General features: G+C 44.6%; 3 protein-coding genes across 4 annotated transcripts; 2 read left to right on the top strand and 1 right to left on the bottom strand.

The window, feature by feature from the left end:
* Positions 1–6,008: 6,008 nt before the first annotated feature.
* Positions 6,009–8,441, bottom strand: sod2 (superoxide dismutase 2, mitochondrial). Its single transcript, XM_047021272.1, has 5 exons — positions 8,321–8,441; positions 7,283–7,485; positions 6,943–7,059; positions 6,631–6,810; positions 6,009–6,411 (listed from the first exon to the last, which is right to left on the bottom strand). Exons 1-5 carry the CDS (start codon positions 8,353–8,355, stop codon positions 6,266–6,268), a joined length of 681 nt encoding a protein of 226 aa, XP_046877228.1. The 5' UTR covers positions 8,356–8,441; the 3' UTR covers positions 6,009–6,265.
* A 216-nt stretch (positions 8,442–8,657) lies between these two features.
* On the top strand, positions 8,658–15,717 carry LOC124468494 (WT1 associated protein). Of its 2 annotated transcripts, none has more exons than XM_047021257.1 (8): positions 8,658–8,724; positions 9,645–9,683; positions 9,797–9,852; positions 9,953–10,011; positions 10,266–10,393; positions 11,146–11,324; positions 13,999–14,153; positions 14,520–15,717. In XM_047021257.1, the coding sequence occupies exons 2-8, from the start codon at positions 9,654–9,656 to the stop codon at positions 15,173–15,175; spliced, it is 1,263 nt and encodes a 420-aa protein (XP_046877213.1). In that variant the 5' UTR covers positions 8,658–8,724; positions 9,645–9,653; the 3' UTR covers positions 15,176–15,717. The 2 variants fall into 2 exon arrangements, with proteins under 2 accessions (XP_046877213.1, XP_046877212.1); XM_047021256.1 differs by lacking the exon at positions 8,658–8,724 and adding an exon at positions 8,954–9,140.
* A 159-nt stretch (positions 15,718–15,876) lies between these two features.
* Positions 15,877–19,951, top strand: acat2 (acetyl-CoA acetyltransferase 2). Its single transcript, XM_047021254.1, has 9 exons — positions 15,877–16,020; positions 16,681–16,815; positions 17,016–17,197; positions 17,286–17,403; positions 17,609–17,752; positions 17,865–17,987; positions 18,175–18,329; positions 18,428–18,538; positions 18,651–19,951. The coding sequence occupies exons 1-9, from the start codon at positions 15,894–15,896 to the stop codon at positions 18,819–18,821; spliced, it is 1,266 nt and encodes a 421-aa protein (XP_046877210.1). The 5' UTR covers positions 15,877–15,893; the 3' UTR covers positions 18,822–19,951.
* Positions 19,952–19,978: the final 27 nt, after the last annotated feature.

The following is a 19,978-nucleotide window of genomic DNA, read 5'->3' as shown; positions in this document are numbered from 1 at the left end:
GACTGTGGAGCCAAGCTGGGGTTGAGGTGAAGGAGAGGAGAACAGGACGGTTGCTAAAAATGACATGTTTGTGTTTGGTATGAGTGAAGCTGAGAGTGAAAGAGAGATGTGGGAGGAGAGGAAGGAAGAGAGAGTGAGTGTGTCTGCCTGCCTCGCTGGTCAGGCAACCTCTGAACCTGGACACAACAACGACCGTGGAAAATCTCCTGTCACAGAGTATATAGCTCACGGACACACACACAGACTAACAGACACACACACACATACTGCAAGCTTAGACTTCAAACATGCTCCCTGATACGCACCTTATGTTGTCCGTGACTACAATCTCGATATGATAAAAATTCTCAGATCGTACGACCTTTGACCCTCGAGTACAATCCTGTCACCCGCACATGCCCTGTCCAGTTAAACACAGTTTAAAGCAAACACCACATTTGAGTTTCTATGAACAGAGTAGCCACAGTATCAAAACCTGGCTCCAATTACTAAGCTACTGCACAGACTTCATTCTTCTCTCTCACACACACATATACACACACATACAGTCCCTTTTCTATGTGGTCTGGCTATCATTTAAAACCAGATCCCCATGGATTCCACAGGTGAGGAGTATAGAGTAGAAGATCCAGGAGTCTTTCACCTCCAAAACCCTTCCCAAAGGCCATCTAAAAGCACCGCTGAGAATACTGTGGGAGACGCATCCAGATACTGACAGATGGATCATCGGGGCAAGTGGAGCATTCAGTGACCCCCAATTTATCTCTCTCACTCTCTTTCTCTGATTCTCCTTCTCTCTCTCTCTCTCTCTGTCTGTCTGTCTGTCTGTCTGTCTGTCTGTTTGTCTGTGCTCTCTGTTTCAGATTTGTTTACTCATGGGCCTGGTCAGTCTCATGTTTAGATGGATTGTGAGAAGCGAAACAGCAGTGGGTTCTGCTGGATTCTAATTGGTTCTAATAGAACCCTGTGCCACCTGGTTTTATGAAATCTAGCGGCCCCTGACCTGGACAGGGAAATATTGCATGTCAAGATAGTAGTACGCAGCTGTTACTCATCATGATCTCTCTCTGTGAACAACCAAGCCGAAAACAATCAGCATAATTGTTCTTTCTTTTTGTTCTGTTTGTCTCTGTCTATCTCTTTCTCCCTCCCTCTCTCTGTCTCTCTCTCTCTCTCTGTCTCTCTCTCTCTCTCTCTCTCTCTCTCTGTCTCTCTCTCCCTCTCCCCCTCTCTCTCCCTCCCTGTTCTATGAGGTGGTGAGCAGGTCACCCTTGCTTCCCAGAGAAAAACACGCCTGCCCCTCGTCTGCGGCTCAGCCGCGCCAGGTTTCCGTTCCTGTGAGTCAAAGAAGACAGAACAACACAGGAACAGTTAATAGCGTTGGCAGACTGTGATCAGGTATTAAATCTTATCGCCTTCTTCAGCCTCACATGCCCTCCATGTAACTTGGACACAAAGATCTTTAGATCCAAAGCCAAGAATTTATCATAACGGTCGGGAATAATGGATATCAATAGGCCATAATGAAGGTTGTTCTTCTCACTTCTTTGGTGAGGTAACCAGCTTGTCAGGACGAAATGTGCTGCCTGATTTGTTTGATCTTATAACATCATTGTTTTCCAGGTTTTAGTTAGTATGACTGACCTTTGCATGCTCTCATTCATCACCACAGACAGAGGTGATTGGCTTGTCTTCCAATCTGTTCTACCAGACTTATATTCAATTGGTCAGGGAGCTACAATGCCTTCTGGGCTTGACTGGATTAGTTGCTTCGATATCAAAAAGGAAAAAACCTGAGTCAGTTCAGCGTGGGTCTCACTCTACATCCATCCCTGTTTCACAGAATGGATTGATGCCAGAATGTTGTTGCAAAGTACACACAGAGCTAAACGTCCTCTGTCAGACGAGTCATTGGACATCAGACCAGGCGAAACCAGATGCCGAGACAGAACTTTCTCCGAACCAATAAGAAGCTGCGTGAACTCTCCCTCGACTTAGACGATAAAATGTACCTCACTGTATAGCGTAGGACAGGCCTGTCCATGGACAGAAGCCAGCTTCTATGGTTTCTTAAGTGTTTCCAACCCAAACAGAGACCTGTGTGCATGACCCGGGTCAGAACACACTCTCATCTCTCCAGCAGGTGGTTTGAGTTGAGACATACCGTCTGTCCTCATCCGCACCCACATTCCTTCAACAACCTGATGTTTTATTTTGTTTTTTACTCTGCAGTTCTGTAAAACCTTTGAGCACATGTCTGTTTTATGGATACTGGGAGAGGGGTGGAGAAGGTGGGGTGATGGAGAGGGTTCCCTGACCATCATTATAAACAAGAACATGTTCTGCCTCCTCCTGTCCAACACGCCCCATTCTCCACCAACAGACATGTCAGGGGTCCTTCAACCACAGCAGGCATTTCTGTGGCCACCTAAGAAGCAAACTAACTATTATTTTAAGGTTTGAGGGGCCCTCACGTTGGGAACACATGGCAGAAGATGCTTTCCTTGAAGACAGGTTTATGTTACAGTACAAATAAAAGACAAAAACAGAGGCCTTGGGAGAGGAGCAGGTGCACAGTCTGTGGGACAGCTCAGGTCTTCACACTAAAACAGATGACTGACGACTGAAGCAAAGAATGTATTGTGAAGTGTGAAATTCAACATTCTAAATGAGTTTGGCCTGACAGGGAGTCTAATCAAGGGCTCACATTGACACAGGGACCCTCCTGATCCCTAAGAACATGTACAGATGGAAGTATGGGTGTCATCAGACATGCCCATGACAGTCAGTACGTTGGAGTCCCTTCAGCTGAACGTCAACTGCCTATCCAGGTCAACATCATTACCATATGTATTGAAGAATACTCAATGCTCACTTTTCATCAATTTTCGTGAGCTTTTTTCCATGACAGCAGGAAATGTTCTCTCCCAGACGGGAAGCACAGTCTGCTGCACATGCCAGCACCATATGGCACCTTGGGAACCTTTATAATATCCTGTCTCTCTTCTTCCAGATTCCCTCACCCTTTTTTTTTTTCGTTCGTTTTTCTTCCATGCTTCCATCCTGAGGGCCAGGACAGGGAGGATCTGCTGACTCTCACCAAAGGACCCAAGAAGACGGCCAAGACGTGCCTGAAAAAACCTCTCCATCCTCTTGATTAAATCCAAGGGGATTCTTTTTCAAAATCCAGTCAGCTTAATTGCCAAGATGTATAATAAAGAGAGAAAGAGAGAGATGAGTGCCAAGAGACGGGAAGAAATAGACTGTGAGGAAAAGATGAAGGCCAGAAAGAGAGAGACAGAGAAAGATGTGCACACATGCACATACCATCATTTTCAAGCCTCACCACGCCTCTCGTTTACAATGAATGATCAGGTCATCTCTGGCATCTAATGAGTTTTTGACTTCAGACAACCGCTGGAGACTGACTGGAGAGAGTCAACTCGGACGTGAGTCGAGTCATGGTTTAGGATTTCAATAAGATGTATAATCTGGTCTTTTTAACACAATACAGACAGTGGCCTTGTGTCTTACCAAAGACTCATACAGCTGGCACTTTTCTTCGTCTTTTCTTTTCCTTTCTTACAGTCAGACAGGAAAGAGAAGCTATTAGGACTGGTTCAGTGAAGGAGCTGTGTGAAGTGTGGATGTGTAAGTCTGGACAGCGCCCAGGTAAACCCAAATGACCCCTGGGCAGCACCAATCATCTTCTCTGCTGAAACCAAGTTTAGTCCAACCTCGTTCAAACTTCAATTCTGGTGTGGGTTTAAATTCAAAGCAGTTACGTAACTGTTGAGAAACAGCTTGCATTTCTGGCTCTCTTCTTCTATTTCTCGCTCTATCTATCTCTCCCTCTTGTTCAAAAAAACTTTCTGGTTGAGAAGTGTTGCTGCAGGTGCATTGAGGCAGTTCAGCCATGTTCACAAATATGGCTGTTCATTGACAGTTATTCAAGCAAAAGTTATACTTCTAAGCATACTTCTAAAGTATAAGTTCAAACATACTTACATTCTGTATATTTAAGTTGTGAATATACCAAATCTGTACATTTGAAGTACACTTCCAATTATGTGAAAATGAAAATGTATTAAGCTCTCATTGCATACCTTCAAATTACATTTAAGTATACACTTTTTTTTCCACGGGTGGTAATGTTATGTAACTCAACAATCTCTGTAGATGATATAGAGATATAGATATATATCCCCATGATTGACATGAACATATAGAATACATGTCAGTCTGGGGTGTTTAAACCATGAATGGGACTCATGAGTTGTGCACAGAATAGGGTGGGCCTGCACTGCTCCACTTATGTCTTGACAATAAAAATAAGACCAGGCCGCTAGCCAGACCCATAGCATGGTGCCCTGCATCCGCTTAATACCCACACCAAAGGAAAGCTACATAGGCTATTCATTTTCTTCATGAGTGTGCGTGTCTCGAAGTGCTCTGCATGTGTTTGTGGAGAGAGAAGAGATCAGGATCAGACAGACAGCTCCAACAGCAACATGCCTCCTAATTCTCCCATGTGGCTGCTATTGAGTGTCCTGTAGGACACAGTATCCATGCTAATTATGATCCCAGGAGGTCTAGACAAACTGTAAAAACATGAATATCACCAGAGACCTCAGGAAACTGGACGTGCCTTACAGTTTGACGTGCATCATCCAAAACAAATAGTTAAACATGTCTTTTTTTGAATGCTATGAAACCACAATGGGAGGGAGGGATGGAGGGAGAGAGGGGGAGAGAGGGGGAGGGAGATGTAGTTGAGTGGATGAGCATGGTGGTCCCGATGGAGAACGTCTTTCTTTTTCTCTCCTGGACAGATGTTTGCATGAGAGAGAGAGAGAGAGAGGGGTATATAGAGAGAAAAGGAGAGAAAGTGTGGTGGGGAGCAGAGACTGTTTCCTCATTTATTGTATCTCTACATTCTGTATTTTCTCTGAGGTCTCTCTTTTCTTTATGAGGTATGGTGGAAGGAAATCATTTTTGGCACACCCTAAGTTTTACAGAGGAAAAATAGGCCATTCTAAGACGAGCCATCATCTCAACCCATGGGGAAGACTACTGTGAAGTTGTTCATTAAAACTCTGAATGGAAAACATACCCCCCTTTTCTGTCCCAGCTCAGGAGCATCCAGCCTGTACTTTCAGCGATAATAGTAATAAAAACATCAGCAAACATAGAAGAGGCTCTTTGGAACAATGTGGCAACAACTGCATGGTTGGTTGGTCCTAACTGTTCAGAGGAAGGGATTGATTGACAAAAGATTTGACAGCTGTGAGCAATTTGGTCAGCCCCAGTAAACTTGTCCTGCACTCGCAACGACAACAGCTCCAAACTAGACTGATTTGAGATAAAGCCCTCCTACTCAGTTTTATACAATTGATAAAATTCAAACATCATTGACTGTCTGTCTGACTTTCTTGGATGGAAACTAGAAAAGGTTTAAGAGGAGAAGCCAGAGCACTCAACTCTGAATATATTTACAGACAGTGCCACCTGCTGGTAAGATTGTTATTTTACTCACTTGGAGAAGGCAGGCACACTGCGCTTGCAGATGCTCATCTTTCATAGCTCATCAAAGCACAAATAAATCTACATTTTTTTTTTTTTTTTTTTTTTTTTTTTTACATAATACCCCTGAGTAGCCTTACCCCTGGCTGGCACTGTAAAATCTGCTTAAGCTTTAAAAAAGCTTTTAACAGGCATACGGTTTATATTGCATTCCCTACGGTGCCTTTTAGTTCATGTTTCCATACACGATTAACACTGTCCTGTCACTGATAATCTATCATAGTGGAAACCAGCTTCCAAAAGGTATTTTCTCACAGGCGATTCATGTCCGAGTTCAAATTAAAACAATACGTCTTGTTTTCCCAAGTCTGTAATTCATTGTCGGCAATGCTTTTGTTGAAAACACAAGCAGGGAAATCTGCTTACTTCCTTACTAGCATTCTAACATGTTCAACTTTACCATCGCTGAAGGAAGCATAACTTCACACAATATAATAATATTTATTATATTACATCAAAAACAGGTCTCTATCAACATTTCTGATTGTGATGTGACATATTCTGAATAAACACACAGCTTAAGTTAACAAACTGTATATAATATGGATTACTTGTAGTATCCAGTCATCTCGAGTTGAGTATGGAGAAGCTGAGCAGCCCTTGCTGTGAGAGGCGGCCATTTTGTGCGTTTTGAGAGTGGTCCTGTCAGGCAGGGGTCAAGGTGTTCCATGGGAAACTGTGTCTACTTCTTGGCACTCTGCAGGCGCTCACTGACATTCTCCCAATTGATGGCATTCCAGATGGCTTTGACATAGTCAGGACGGACGTTCTTGTACTGCAGGTAGTAGGCATGCTCCCAGACGTCTATACCCAGCAGGGGGATTAAGCCTGAGAGAGGGAGGGAGGGAGGGCGATATTGATGGAGGAAAAATGTATGTATCGATATCATCTATATATTCACACCAGTTCCACCAGACTTTACAAACTGAAATCTTCCAAATTCTACAGAGGAATCTCATTTTAAAACCCACATAACACAATATACATTCTAGAATAATCTAGTATATCTATCATATGTAAACCTGGTCACCTTGGACAGCCACCTACCTGTAGTTCCTTGCAGGGGATCCTGGTTGGGGCAGGCAGCGATACGTAGACTAGCGCGTTCCTTGTCAAAGCCCAGCCAACCCCAGCCTGAGCCCTGGACAGCTACTGTGGCGGCAGACATCTTGTCCTTCATATTCTGGAAGGAGCCAAAGTCCCGCTTGATGGCCTCCATCAGCTCACCTGTAGAAGGACAAGAACGAAGACCAGAGGAGAAGAAAAGAACATAAGGCATTGGTGAGAGGGAACAGGGATACGTACAGGTGTGTACATGTGTGTGTGGGTGTGTGTGTGACTGCTCCTGACTTCTCTCACCCTGAGGCTCCCCACCCCCATTGGGAGAAAGGTTGGTCCAGAAGATGGTGTGGTTGATGTGGCCTCCTCCATTGAACCTCAGGGCGGGCTGGAGGCTCACCTGGGCTGTCACATCACCTTAGATAAACAAGCGAGTGAGAGATCAGCTCAAATCATACCTAATACATCACTTCAGGCTCTACTGTTCATGTAGTACACCTGTACCAAAAGAACACCGTCCTGTCAACACCATCGCAGCTTAAACCACCTGTCAATGCAATGCTCCTAGTATCCATTGTTAAATGTTCCCTCATGGCTTCCATAAGACTGTCCACCTTGTGGGTAAACACCATGATCATACCCTTGGCCAGTGCCTCCTGGTATTTCTCCTCTGTGATGTTGAGGTTGTTGACATATGTGGCGTGGTGCTTGCTGTGGTGGAGCTGCATGATCTCAGCATTGATGTGGGGCTCCAGCGCACCATAGTCGTACGACAGGTCGGGAAGCGTGTGCTTCTGTCTGGCTGCCACCGCACCCAGGGCTGGGCTCAGGTTTGCAGCACATCTGGACGACATGAAAACCATGAATCAGATGACATTCTAGTCAAAGTATAGCAGTTGAGATACTGTACATATGTATCCCATCAAACAATTGTGTTGTAATTTAATGTAATAGTGATTGGTACATTATTGTGTGGGTTGTAGACTAACTAGAGTACGTAATGCTTTCCAACTACAAATAGACTAACTCCACACTAAATAACACCAAACTGAAATTGAGTGTGGATGGATTACCTAGCAGAGAAGTTTAAATGGGGTCATTCTTTTCCAGTTTGAACAAGAATGTTAATCTCTGATTCTTAGCATGATCAAAATGTGTCAGTTAGATTATCAAAACACACAATAATCACAGCTATCTTTACGTTACGCACCTAGCAGGACAGTTGGCAAACTTGCTGGCTAGAATATCTATACAGCTAATTTAGCTAGAGCTCCTTCTGATCCCCGCATTAAGTAGGCAATTACTGAAGTGTAGCTAGACTAGCAGCTAGTAATGGTTGTTTGCTTGAAAGGTTACTTTCATGAATGGCAAACTGACTGATCGATATTAGTGATAAGGCTGTCCTCCCGCGGTTAAGGCTAGCTAACTTCAAATGATAAAGTTATAGCTAAACCTATAATGTATATTCTAGTTTCTTAAAAGTGTATTGCGTGATGGTTTACTGTATTGGTAACGTAGCTAGCAGCAACGTAAACAAGTGTCGAACATTTTCACACAGAGATAGAGATGACTAATGCTACTGTAGTACTAGAGCTAATAACTTTCCCCGACTTGGTTTGCAATATAGCTAGCCTAGTGCTACTACCCGAAAAATAATTTGCGTGCATTGGAATTTTACCTGCGAACATGGCCAACTCTGCTCAGCATGCTCATAGTTTATTCAGCTCTCAGTCAGAGGGTTTGACAGTGTCACACACTTATTTCACACGCTGCCCTTGAAATTTCAACTTCAACCTGACAGGGAATATACCATTATCAATGCGTGGGTGTGTACGTCAGAAAATGTGTTTTTTTGGTAGTTGGAGAACTACACGCACAAGTAACAAAATCACTGTGTTATGACATTTATATAATTTGTGTATACATAAATAAACACTTCAAATAAATATCGGAGAAAAAAATATGTTTGAAACCTTTTCTTTGTGTATTTATTTGTGTCACACCTGGTTTACTCCACTTTGTGGTTTGGTCCACATGGCCTCTTTACAACAGTGGAAGGCAAGAGAGAGTGCTTCTGGCTAGGTAATGTTTCATTTATGCATCACTTTGTTTGTAAAATGTCAACAAATTCTATACTTTCAGAAATTACTATTATGGTAAATATTCCCTATCTCAGAAATATCGGCATATAATCGTGATCGACCTCTGGTGCTGGATTCAATAAAATGTTTTTTCATGGCGAGTGTCAACAACCAAACGTTGTTGAAATGGCCCCGCCCCATTTAGCACTGCAACACTGCTGTGCTGCCGCGGCGCTTCATACTTTGCGGAATTTGCCCATCTCCTTCCCTCATTCTCCCTGCTGATGGCGGCCGTATCAAAACCACACGATTAACAACAGCCTAGCTGTAACAGATATTTATCGATTTGTTTCATTCGTACGTTTCTGTGGCAGGGCATTAAGCGTCCAGGTTTCGAAATCGAAGGAAACGGGTCCGGTGAGTGTACTCGTAGAATTTTGAGAAACACGAGCCCGCGCTAAGCAAGACAAGAACGCAGGGAGAGTCTCTTCCTCCACCGCCATTTTATGACAACAAGAAGTAGAAAACATTAAGTAGCTAACGACTGGTGCTACATAACTACGCCAAAACGTGCGCTTTCCGGTCCCATTTACAAAATTACGTTTTCGGGTAAACATGTAGCCACATATGCTACACGTACTACATGATCATTTAGTTTGCTGTTTCTGTCATGCTAACCTGCTGTAGCTAGCTGGATAGCTAAGTAAGTTAGTGCTAGCTAGTCTGCATGAATCTTCCAGTTGCATTTGTCAGTGCGTGTACTCAAACAAATTCATCCTAATAGTTGTACATATATTTGTATGAAAGTGTTGGAAGCTGTCAGACCAAAATTCACAACATTAGCTAGTCAGCGAACATGCATCATACTAGTTCTAGCCAATCGTAATATTATAACCATCTCTGTGCCACATTTCTTTTCAGGTCCTCAATATGACTAATGAGGAACCTCTCCCGAAGAAGGTGAGTGTTTTTTTGTTTTTTACTGTATCTAATCTACAGCTCTTTGGCTATTGAGGATGAGGCCCACCCCCTCCACTCTGTCTATCTTATGTTGTTAAATCTTTCCTGTCCAGGTTCGCCTCAATGAATCTGACATGAAAACCCTAACACGAGAGGAGCTGTGTGTGAGGTAAATAGTTGTTCTGGACTGATTGCGAAATAAGAGTCGAGGATGCTGTGTCCGTTTGTCAGGAGAGTGTGTTCATAGTGTGTGTGTTTTCTCCCCTCAGGTGGAAGCAGCATGACGCCTATGTCCAGGTCCTCGAAGCAAAATATGCTGACCTCAACTGTAAGTTCTGACACTGTGGCGCGTACACTTAAATACTGAATCCACAGTATTCAGTAAAATGTCAATTTGGAAAATGTTAGCATTGAATCTCCCACTGGGCTTTTATGCAAAGTCATCCTCTCAGTTGTACTGGCAATAGTAATATGAAGAAGGAAAAAAAAACTGATGCTGATAATCATTTAATGTGACGGGATTGAATATCATGCTACATGTGAAAGTGAATGTCTTTTTGCATCTCTCACTGTCGGTCCCAGCGAACGATGTGACTGGCCTGAAGGAGTCTGAGGAGAAGCTGAAGCAACAGCAGCAGGAGTCTGCCCGCAGAGAGAACATCCTGGTCATGCGCCTCGCCACCAAGGAGCAGGAAATGCAAGAGTGTACGGTACGTATCTCATGATGCTGCTTCCTGTGGCCTCTGGATAGGACTGACTGACAGGATCATCTTTCCTGGAGTTCTAAGCAATTTGGCAAACTTTTTTTATGGTTAACTTTCAAGTGAAATATCAGCTTTTTGTGATTCGACTGCAGCTTGTTTCCCACATGTTAAGTTACAACCACCTTGTGAAAATCTTGACCCTTGTCCAAAAACCCATGACCTGCGGAAATGATAAAGATGAGATGGGAGTCCTTGCCTGGCTGGGCAGGGCTTCCTCTACACTCTGATTGACTGCATAACGGATCAGCAATCAGCTTCACGCTAGTCCAAATTCACTCCCCCAAATATTCTGTAAGGGCGACTGAGGTCATTTAAACTGATTGTGCCAAAATATTGTTAAAGAGAGTTTAGTCATTACTCTTTCCCGCTTTGTGTTGTATTATATATCTGTTGACCCTTGTGTGCAATGCAAACAGTAGAGGAGCCTATGAGGAATTAAAATATGCATTGTCACTTCGATGTCAGCGATACACAGTGATCGTCAAGCTCCCATTATATTACTGCTTTCCTTATCTCTTACGATGCGTTTGAGCTACCTGCAAAAAACAGAATGCAAATCCAGTCAAATTTTCTAAATTTCTAATCAGCAGATGGTGGAAACATTCAGGCATGCGGGCAAGATAATCTTGAGAGTTGTGTAGCACGTTATGTACTGGTGCATGTTACCATGTAACACCCTGTGTCCTTCACTCCTGCAGACCCAGATCCAGTACCTCAAGCAAGTCCAGCAGCCCAGTGCAGCCCAGCTGCGCTCCTCCATGGTGGACCCAGCCATCAACTTGTTTTTCTTCAAAATGAAGGGCGAACTGGAACAGACTAAAGACAAACTGGAGCAGGCCCAAAATGAATTGAGTGCCTGGAAATTTACACCTGATAGGTAAAGACAATCAAAATAACTCCCCCCCTCTCCACCCACCCCCTCCCAAAAAAGGGCAAGACTTCCTCACTCCCCCCGGCCCCACTCCACTGCAGGCTTGCAGGAACGATGGTGGGCGGGAAGGCTGAGAAACGATGTACTCACCACGAGACTCAGACTTTTAAGAAAAGACATAAAATCACAAAATCCCCACAACCACCCCAACCACACCCCCACAAAAAAAATGCCATGTTTGTGTGCTCTTGTACTGTCCCAGCTACATAAATCACGTAATCTAAAGTGAAAAGACAGTTTGGTCAGGTGACACTTGTGGTCAGTTGACACTTGTGTTTCAGCTCTTTATTACCTCCCCCACCATCCAGGGGGCTGGAGGAGTCGAACTGTTCCTGAGAAGGTGGTCACGTCCGACACGGATATGCCCCGCCCCAAGCCAGACAGTGTCCAGATTTTATGGGGGGGGGTTATGGTGGAGAATGATCAGGCAGTCTTGGGCAAACTGCTGGAGCAGGGAGTACCCCCTAGCCTTAAAATCATCAGATTGAACATATAAAGACTATCTCCCCCTTCCTTACCCTTTTATAAAGACATTAAACAGTGGAGTATGCCACACCTATACCCGCTAGTGCACTCAAGACTCTTACAGACTTTTTCGAACAGATGTAGAGTACTACGGGGTAAATATCTAGGATAAGATATAAGACTGGGGAGAGGGGCCACTAGAATGTTTAAGACTGTGGGGGAGGAGCCTCTAGAATGTTTAAGACTGTGGGGGAGGAGCCTCTAGAATGTCTAAGACTGTGGGGGAGGAGCCACTAGAATGTTTAAGACTGTGGAGGAGGAGCCTCTATACTGTTTAAGACTGTGGGGGAGGAGCCAGACCCTCAGCCTAGAAGGGACTGTGGTCGAGGCGTGAGGGTCCCAACGTCCACGGACCCACACACGGTTAGAGGGTATTTACATGTTTCATTTTGTTGGTTATTTATTATGTTGCTGTTTGATTTGCTTTCCTCTTTTGGTTCTCTCAATCACTCTCAGCGCTCACTGCAGTGTCTCAACCACTAAACCAAGACCAACTGAAACATTGACAAATGAATTGTCTTATGTCAGTTTTTATTGTGAAACATACACTGGGTTGGTGCTGTGAGTTCAGTGATTTCCTACAGAATACAAAATGTCAAACAAAGTAATGTTACAAGTTTATAATGTCGATCATGTATTTATTCTGTGTGCAAAGCTGTTTTTTGTAATTATGTGGTTGACATCACTTTTCCCTCCTAGCCAAAGACCTTTGACCCGTTTCATGTTTAGGTCAATTGCAGTCAATTGCAGCCATTGAGCATACTTGCACGTAATTAACTGGAAAAATTGACTTATTAGGCTTTCTGTGTTTCATTATTCAGTCTTAACTAGACCATAATGAAGTAACAAACATCATAGTGCTTGCGGCCCGTGTCTTACAATGTTCTTATACCTCTGCCACAATTGAAAGGTTTGTAGAAACAGTAATCAGAGGAAGTTCCATGCCACGATGCCCCCCCCCCCCAAAAAAATATTTAAATGTTTGTTGAATTCTCACTAAGGGGTATGGTTTTCAGAATTTTTTTTCCAAGGAGGTGCAACCTGTGGTTTAAATTAAAATATTGTTTGACCTGTGGTTTAAATGATTGACAGAATCTTCCTGCTAGGTCAGCTCAGCTCATCTGCTAGGTTCCCCCTAACCATCTGGGACTTTAAGTCATCCTCCTTCTAACTGATGGTCAAAGTACTTGCTTTTAATTTAACAGATATACTCCTACTATTAGAGACCAAATTCCCTACTTAGCATTTTTGGACGGTTAGGTAACATGACCTTACAGTGCCTTATGAGCTAAACACCCAGTCTCACTTGTGATCTTGGTGATGCTAAAGCAGTGTGCCGTGTTACAAGATTTCTAACGTGCCATGTTTTCTGGTGCTATATAACAACAATGTGTTGCTCAACGTTTTGTGCTGCTTAGTTGAACGTTTGGACTTTTTTTGTGGTTAATAACTCAGATCCCCTACTAATATCATATGTTTGTGCTCTTAAAGCATTTTTCAACCCAAAGTTTTTCTTCTGACTTGGAAGAGTTGATGGTTTATTGCTGATGGGGCTGTTTGAGTCTGGCTCTACTCTGAGATTTTTGTAAGTGCAAGTGTTTTTTGTTGTTGTTGGTAAAAGAGCTGAAGGTTAATCCCTAAAGGATTGATTTTTAGCTTGTAACAGTTGGCCATTCTGACTGTAAATTTTAAGTTTTCTGAAGTAACACGTGGCAACCCATGTGTTGGTTTTAAAGGTACATCAAAGGTAAAGGTTACAACATGCTATACACCTTTTGATTCTTCAAATATGTTGTATGTATAATGTTAATATCCCCAAGCGTTGCCTTAACCTGTGTTTGCCATAATGTCCGTCTTGTCTCCCTGGTATCTGTATGTGTCTGTATCTCCCCTGACCACCTAACATCCTCTAACCATGCACTGTGAACAACGGGCAAAGTCCTCCATCTGTCTCCGTGCTGTTAAATTCAAATTAAGCTGCCAGACTGAGATCAAGGTTGGGACTGCTGGACATGCTGGTGTGCCTGGCTTGGCCTGGCCTGTGGTGCTTGTGCTGTGGTTCACCTGTGTGATGTCAGGCCTGTCTCCCTTGCAGCCAGACGGGGAAGAAGCTGATGGCCAAGTGCCGCATGCTGATCCAGGAGAACCAGGAGCTGGGCCGCCAACTGTCCCAAGGACGCATCGCCCAGCTGGAGGCCGAGCTGGCACTGCAGAAGAAGTACAGCGAGGAGCTCAAGAGCAGCCAGGACGGTGAGGGGAAGCACACTCTCTCTTTCATACCTCTACTTCCTGAGTTGCTCATTGTTTTCTCCAAACTACACTCTCTTGTTACTCAATTTCTCCATCTCTACTGTATTGTTAATCTCACCGTACCACCTTGACTAACACATTTTCTGCGGGAAACCCTGCACTCTACACCATATTTCCTCTCTAACTCTATCGCAACACACAAACAACCCTCATTGTCCCTCTCCTAATTGCTATTGACTCTGTTACCACCACTCTTCTTTGTAATGGGCATTCATGAGAAACTTATGCGGGAAATGTTGCGCAAGCAAGCTTCTGTCTTTGTTTTGACGGGTATAGTTGTCTCTGTGTGTTTGGTCTCCTCCCCAGAGCTGAACGACTTCATCATCCAGCTGGATGAGGAGGTGGAGGGCATGCAGAGCACCATCCTGGTCCTCCAGCAGCAGCTCAAGGAGTCACGCCAGCAGCTCACCCTGAACCAGGGCTCCTCAGCTGGGGCTGGGCCCAGCAGGACTTCCCCTTCTACCTCCGAGCCCCCCTGCCAGATGGAGCCTCCCACTGCAACCCTCTCCACCGATCCGGCCGAGAAAGACTGCGGCAGGGTGTCCAACGGACCAAGCAATGGCGACGCCTCCTCCCAGCGAAGCGAGACGGCCACGCCCAGCTTGTACCGGGAGCTGAGCAGCACAGAGGAAGACTTCCCCATGTCCCCCATGGCCTACAGCCCCGGGGAGGCCGAGACAAAACTCTCCAACCACTCAGAGGAGGCAGGGGCCCAGACTAGCGCGGTGGGGGCCGTCGGGGGGGCGGGTCGCTTTGGGAGCCAGCTGAGCACGAGCTACGAGAGCGTGGACTCTCCCACAGGCAGCGAGACGTCCCTGACACAGCACTCAAATGACACAGACTCCAATATCGACCCCCACGAGGACAAGACGGTGCCCATCGCCAAGGGAACCAGGACTGGGGGGTCTCGGCATGCTCAGAACGGCCTAGACTCAAGCATGAATGACAGTGTGGTTTTGTAATGTATTTTGTTTTGTAAAACATACTTTTGTCTTTTTCTTTTGATACAAAAACACAAACCACATCGACAAACCGTAGTAACACAGTACTTCTGTCCATAAACTGTATTTTTTATTTTGTTTTCCTGCACCCCTCTTCATTGCCTATCGTGACACTTAAATCACATGCGTTGCTCAACAGGAATATTATGTGAATTAATTAATGTTCGTAGATTTTGATTTGAATTTTTTCGTATTCAAGATAGCATTTTATTAATTTGCTCAGTTATTTGAATGTAGTCTGGGGATTTTTTCAGGTCTTTTTTAAACATCTGTTGTGAATCAATTAAGGTCAATAAACACAATTTCACAAGTAGCTTTGCAATGTTCAAAGACTGTGTTGTTTTAGATGTTGACCTGTTTTTTTTTCAGTTTTAAAAATGTCCATCCTTGGTAAAACGAAGTTTCTGGTTGACTTGTAATTTCTACACCGTGTATCTTGTTGGATTCGTATTATTCTGACTTTTCATGTACTGACCAAATATCAATAAATACTTTTAATATGACTCAGACGTCTTCATTCAGCCGTGCATGCCAACTAGGACAAAACAACCCAATAAGTGATTAATGAGGACATTAATTGACGAAACCTGTGCTAAACATACCTTACATGAGTCCTCCCATCCACGTGAAGGAGCTATAACCAAGCTTAACTGTCAGCGAGTCCATTGAAAGAAGGTAGATGACATCCTCACCAACCACAACACTACAGCGTTACAGTCAGAGGAACATTGGAGGGATTCTTTACCTACACGCCAACATGAACACCGAGCATGTCGTTATCGTCTCTGCAGCAAGGACCCCCATTGGTAACTAGTCTTGAATCTTGTTTTTTTGTATATTACCCAACATTAGTTGTACTACGTAACTTCACCGGGCTTGCTAGCTTTAATGCTCCTCCGTACAAGAATCAATGCTTGCATGCTTTTTTTTACAAAATTACTGTAGACAACGAAAATAAAAAGATGCTTCATAGAATACAATTGTGTATAAATATTTCTCAATATCGCATCTGTTTATTGCTAGATAGGTACATTTAATTAGATAAAGTGATTCACTGGTCAGCTCGCTGACCATGAATGAATCACCAATGCTCTGCCGTGATTGGCTGCTTTACGTTCTGCCCACATTCTCGATTCGCTCATTGGTTCGCTTGTCATAGTGCCATGATGGAGAGCGAATGCCTGTATGAAACGATGAGCATCAGTGGGAGTGTTTGATGTTGTGTATCGTTGTTGCAACATTGCAACCTTGAGTCAGATATCAGCTATATCTTGTAACAATGTGAAATGGTAGATACTAAAGCTAATCAATGGATATGTTAACTTTTAGTCAGTTTTAATTTATTTCTTTGAGGCTAATTCTGTAGTCTTCTGAATGTAGTTGGTCATAAACATAGTAGGCCTATTGATCACTCACACTGAAGCTAAGAATAAAAGGTTAAAAACTGACCGTTTTCCCTTTGTCAGGGTCTTTTAATGGTGCCCTGTCCTCGATGCCGCTGCAGGACTTGTGTTCCGTGGTGATAAAGGACGTGCTGAAGCGGGCCAGCGTGAAGCCAGAGGACGTGTCCGAGGTCATTATGGGACATGTACTGACAGCAGGTTAGGATGTTGTAACCATTTGCTAAAAGGGAATTGTGCGTGGCCATTCTTGGCATTACAATGAGCTCTTTCTAGAAAATAAATCATAAGAATGATGGATGAAGTTTGACCTCCCTTCTCCTGTGTTTCCCCTCTCCTTCCCCTTTCCTTCCCTCTCCTCTTCCATTCTGCCCCTTCTCTTTCCTCCTTTCTCTGGCCAGGTCATGGGCAGAATCCTGCCCGCCAGGCCAGTGTTGGGGCAGGTATCCCTTACCTGGTCCCAGCCTGGAGCTGTCAGATGGTTTGTGGCTCTGGGCTGAAGGCCGTGTGTCTGGGGGCCCAATCCATCCAGACGGGAGAGTCCACTGTGGTCGTGGCAGGGGGGATGGAAAGCATGAGCCGGGTAAGTGCAATACAGCAGAGAGGTAGACATAGAGCTTTAGAGAATTCCGGTCCAGTTCTGAAACAACACTTCTCCTCTGATCCCTCAGGCTCCCCACACTGTACAGATGCGTGTGGGCGTGAAGATGGGAGACGCCTCCATGCAGGACTCCATGGTGGCTGATGGCCTGACGGATGCTTTCCATGGGTACCACATGGGCATCACAGGTCAGGGCCAGGACGTCACACCATACTTTGTTGACTAATGCCACCTGTATTTTGGATACACTTCTGATGAAATGAGTGATTGTAACATGTTTTTATAGATTACACTAATTTGCTAATAACATGCTACTTACTAAATCCCCCTCGATGTATGAGGAAGTATTCTGTGGATCTTAGGCTGGTGTGCTTGTTGTCTGTCCTGGCGTAGCTGAGAACGTGGCCAAGCAGTGGAGCGTGAGTCGTCAGGAGCAGGACCAGTTTGCCGTTCAGTCCCAGAACAAGACAGAGGCCGCCCAGAAGGCTGGACACTTTAACCAGGAGATCGTACCCGTCATGCTGCCTTCCAGAAAAGGCAAGAAGATTGGTATATTTTCAGTTTGAGTCTGAGACCTGTGCGACCCATATTCAGGCTCCATGTTCCATGTTTTTAGATCAGCAGATTCATAACGTTCCTCTCCCTACAGGACCTGTGGAGATGAAGGTGGACGAGTTTCCTCGTCACGGGAGCAACATGGACGCCATGTCCAAACTCAGGCCCTGCTTCGTGAAGGACAGCAGTGGCACCGTCACTCCCGGCAACGCTTCTGGTATGGGAGGGGCCATGACACGCTGCAGAGAGATTGTGATGTCACTGAGATTCCCTAATTTATTTATCCAATGGCAGCTTGCCAGCTAACCACTCCAAGGGCAGTTGGTTGTCTAGTATGGTGTCTCTTTATATAGACACACAGTACATGTAATGAGTTCATATTTTTATTCCCATTATCTTCTCAGGTATAAATGATGGAGCTGCAGCAACTGTTCTCATGAGCCAATCAGAGGCTGAGAGGAGGGGCCTGAAACCCATGGCCAGGATTGCCTCCTGGTCTCAGGCTGGCCTTGACCCCTCAATAATGGGAACTGGGCCAATCCCAGCCATCAGGAAAGCGGTGAGAACCAATCATAAACCAGGGGCCGAGTTCCCAGGGAGTGCACACACTCATAAAATCTAGGACTCGAGTCTGAAACTAGTTTGGTGTCCACCCAGGTTGAGAAGGCAGGGTGGAAGCTGGATCAAGTTGACTTGTTTGAGATCAACGAAGCCTTCGCTGCCCAATCCATCGCTGTTGTGAAAGAGCTTGGCCTTAACCCTGATAAGGTGAGTACTTCTCTAACATCTCACCATTGACTAACCATACTTCTTTACCCTTTAAATGTGACTATGACTCACTTCCTGCCACCCTGTTTCCTGGCCGGGCTCCTCCCTGTAGGTGAATGTGAGCGGGGGGGCCATCTCCCTGGGCCACCCCATCGGCATGTCAGGCTGCCGGGTGCTGGTGACCCTACTGCACGCGCTCCAGAGGACAGGAGGTCAAAGGGGCGTGGCTTCTCTGTGTATCGGTGGAGGGATGGGCGTCGCCATGTGTGTGGAGAGGATGTAGCTAACAGGATGCTGCTATGGCTGACCTACACCTGGGCTGGCTGCATTCAAGATCACAACATTGGCATCAGAACAGGGTTATTCTTGGCATTGGTACTAAAGGGATTCTAAGATGCATGTATAGCTTATTGGAAAACTTGCATTAATGGTTCTACAATTGTGATTGTTGGGCTATTGTGTAATGGTTCTAAAGGGGATATTTTTACGTTTGAGTGGCTGTTTACAGAAAGCTGTTGTGAGGCAGGATGGATGTAACAGTCCAAGTTGAAATCACTTCTTGAATCAAAATTGCTGTTGACATGTTGTGATTCTTGACTGCTGTGATGAGACCTTGATTTGTCAACCCCATATTGATAATGCACTATGAACTTGGTACTTTATGCCTTCCTATGTAGTTTGCTGGTGAACCCCACACTAGAGGGTGTGACTCCTGGTCTCATCATGCCTGTGACTTACATGACCTTAGAGCATTACCGTGTGGGCTGAGTTCAGCCTATCTACTGTCCTCCTCTGTCTTAGCAAGCAGCTAACTTGACTGATCCATCTATGTCAGTGCCAAAACTACTGTAGCGTAAACCCTGCCTCCCTAAGGAGACTAGAAACCATTGAAACCAGCTTCCTAACATTCCTGTCCTCTATGCTTCCTGTTTCTCTTTGCTCGGCCGGGCTCTCCAACCCTTTCCCTGGAGACACTAGGTTTACACTGACCCCAGTTGTAGCCAACCTCATTCATCTTGCCTAGTTGCTAGAATCAGGTTTGCTACATTAAGGCTGGAGTAAGACAACCTACAGGAAATCAGCTTTTCAGGTACATTGTAGATGTTAGAGAGCCCTGGCCTTATAGGGGCCTCTATAGCCATGTGCCCCTGCTATGAACTGGCTAGTCTTAATATATACTAATGTGCCATACCAAGGCTACATTAGCCAGCTAAACCTTCAGTTCTTCCTATAGTTTGTCTGCATAGAGGTGAATGTATGTTGAATAAAAACTATCAGCTTAAAATGTTCTAAATGTTTACTCATGCACTTATCAATGGTGTACAAATATATTAGACCTCAGTTGTGTGCACTTCCCATACCCGTATATTCCTAAATCCATAAATCCTGCCACCCAATGAAATGTTAGGACTCATGTCAACAACACAGACCAGATTAAAT

Source organism: Hypomesus transpacificus, chromosome 6, assembly GCF_021917145.1.
Source record: "Hypomesus transpacificus isolate Combined female chromosome 6, fHypTra1, whole genome shotgun sequence".
In the NCBI taxonomy this organism is placed as follows: domain Eukaryota; kingdom Metazoa; phylum Chordata; class Actinopteri; order Osmeriformes; family Osmeridae; genus Hypomesus; species Hypomesus transpacificus.
This window is presented reverse-complemented; position numbering and strand designations above follow the sequence as displayed.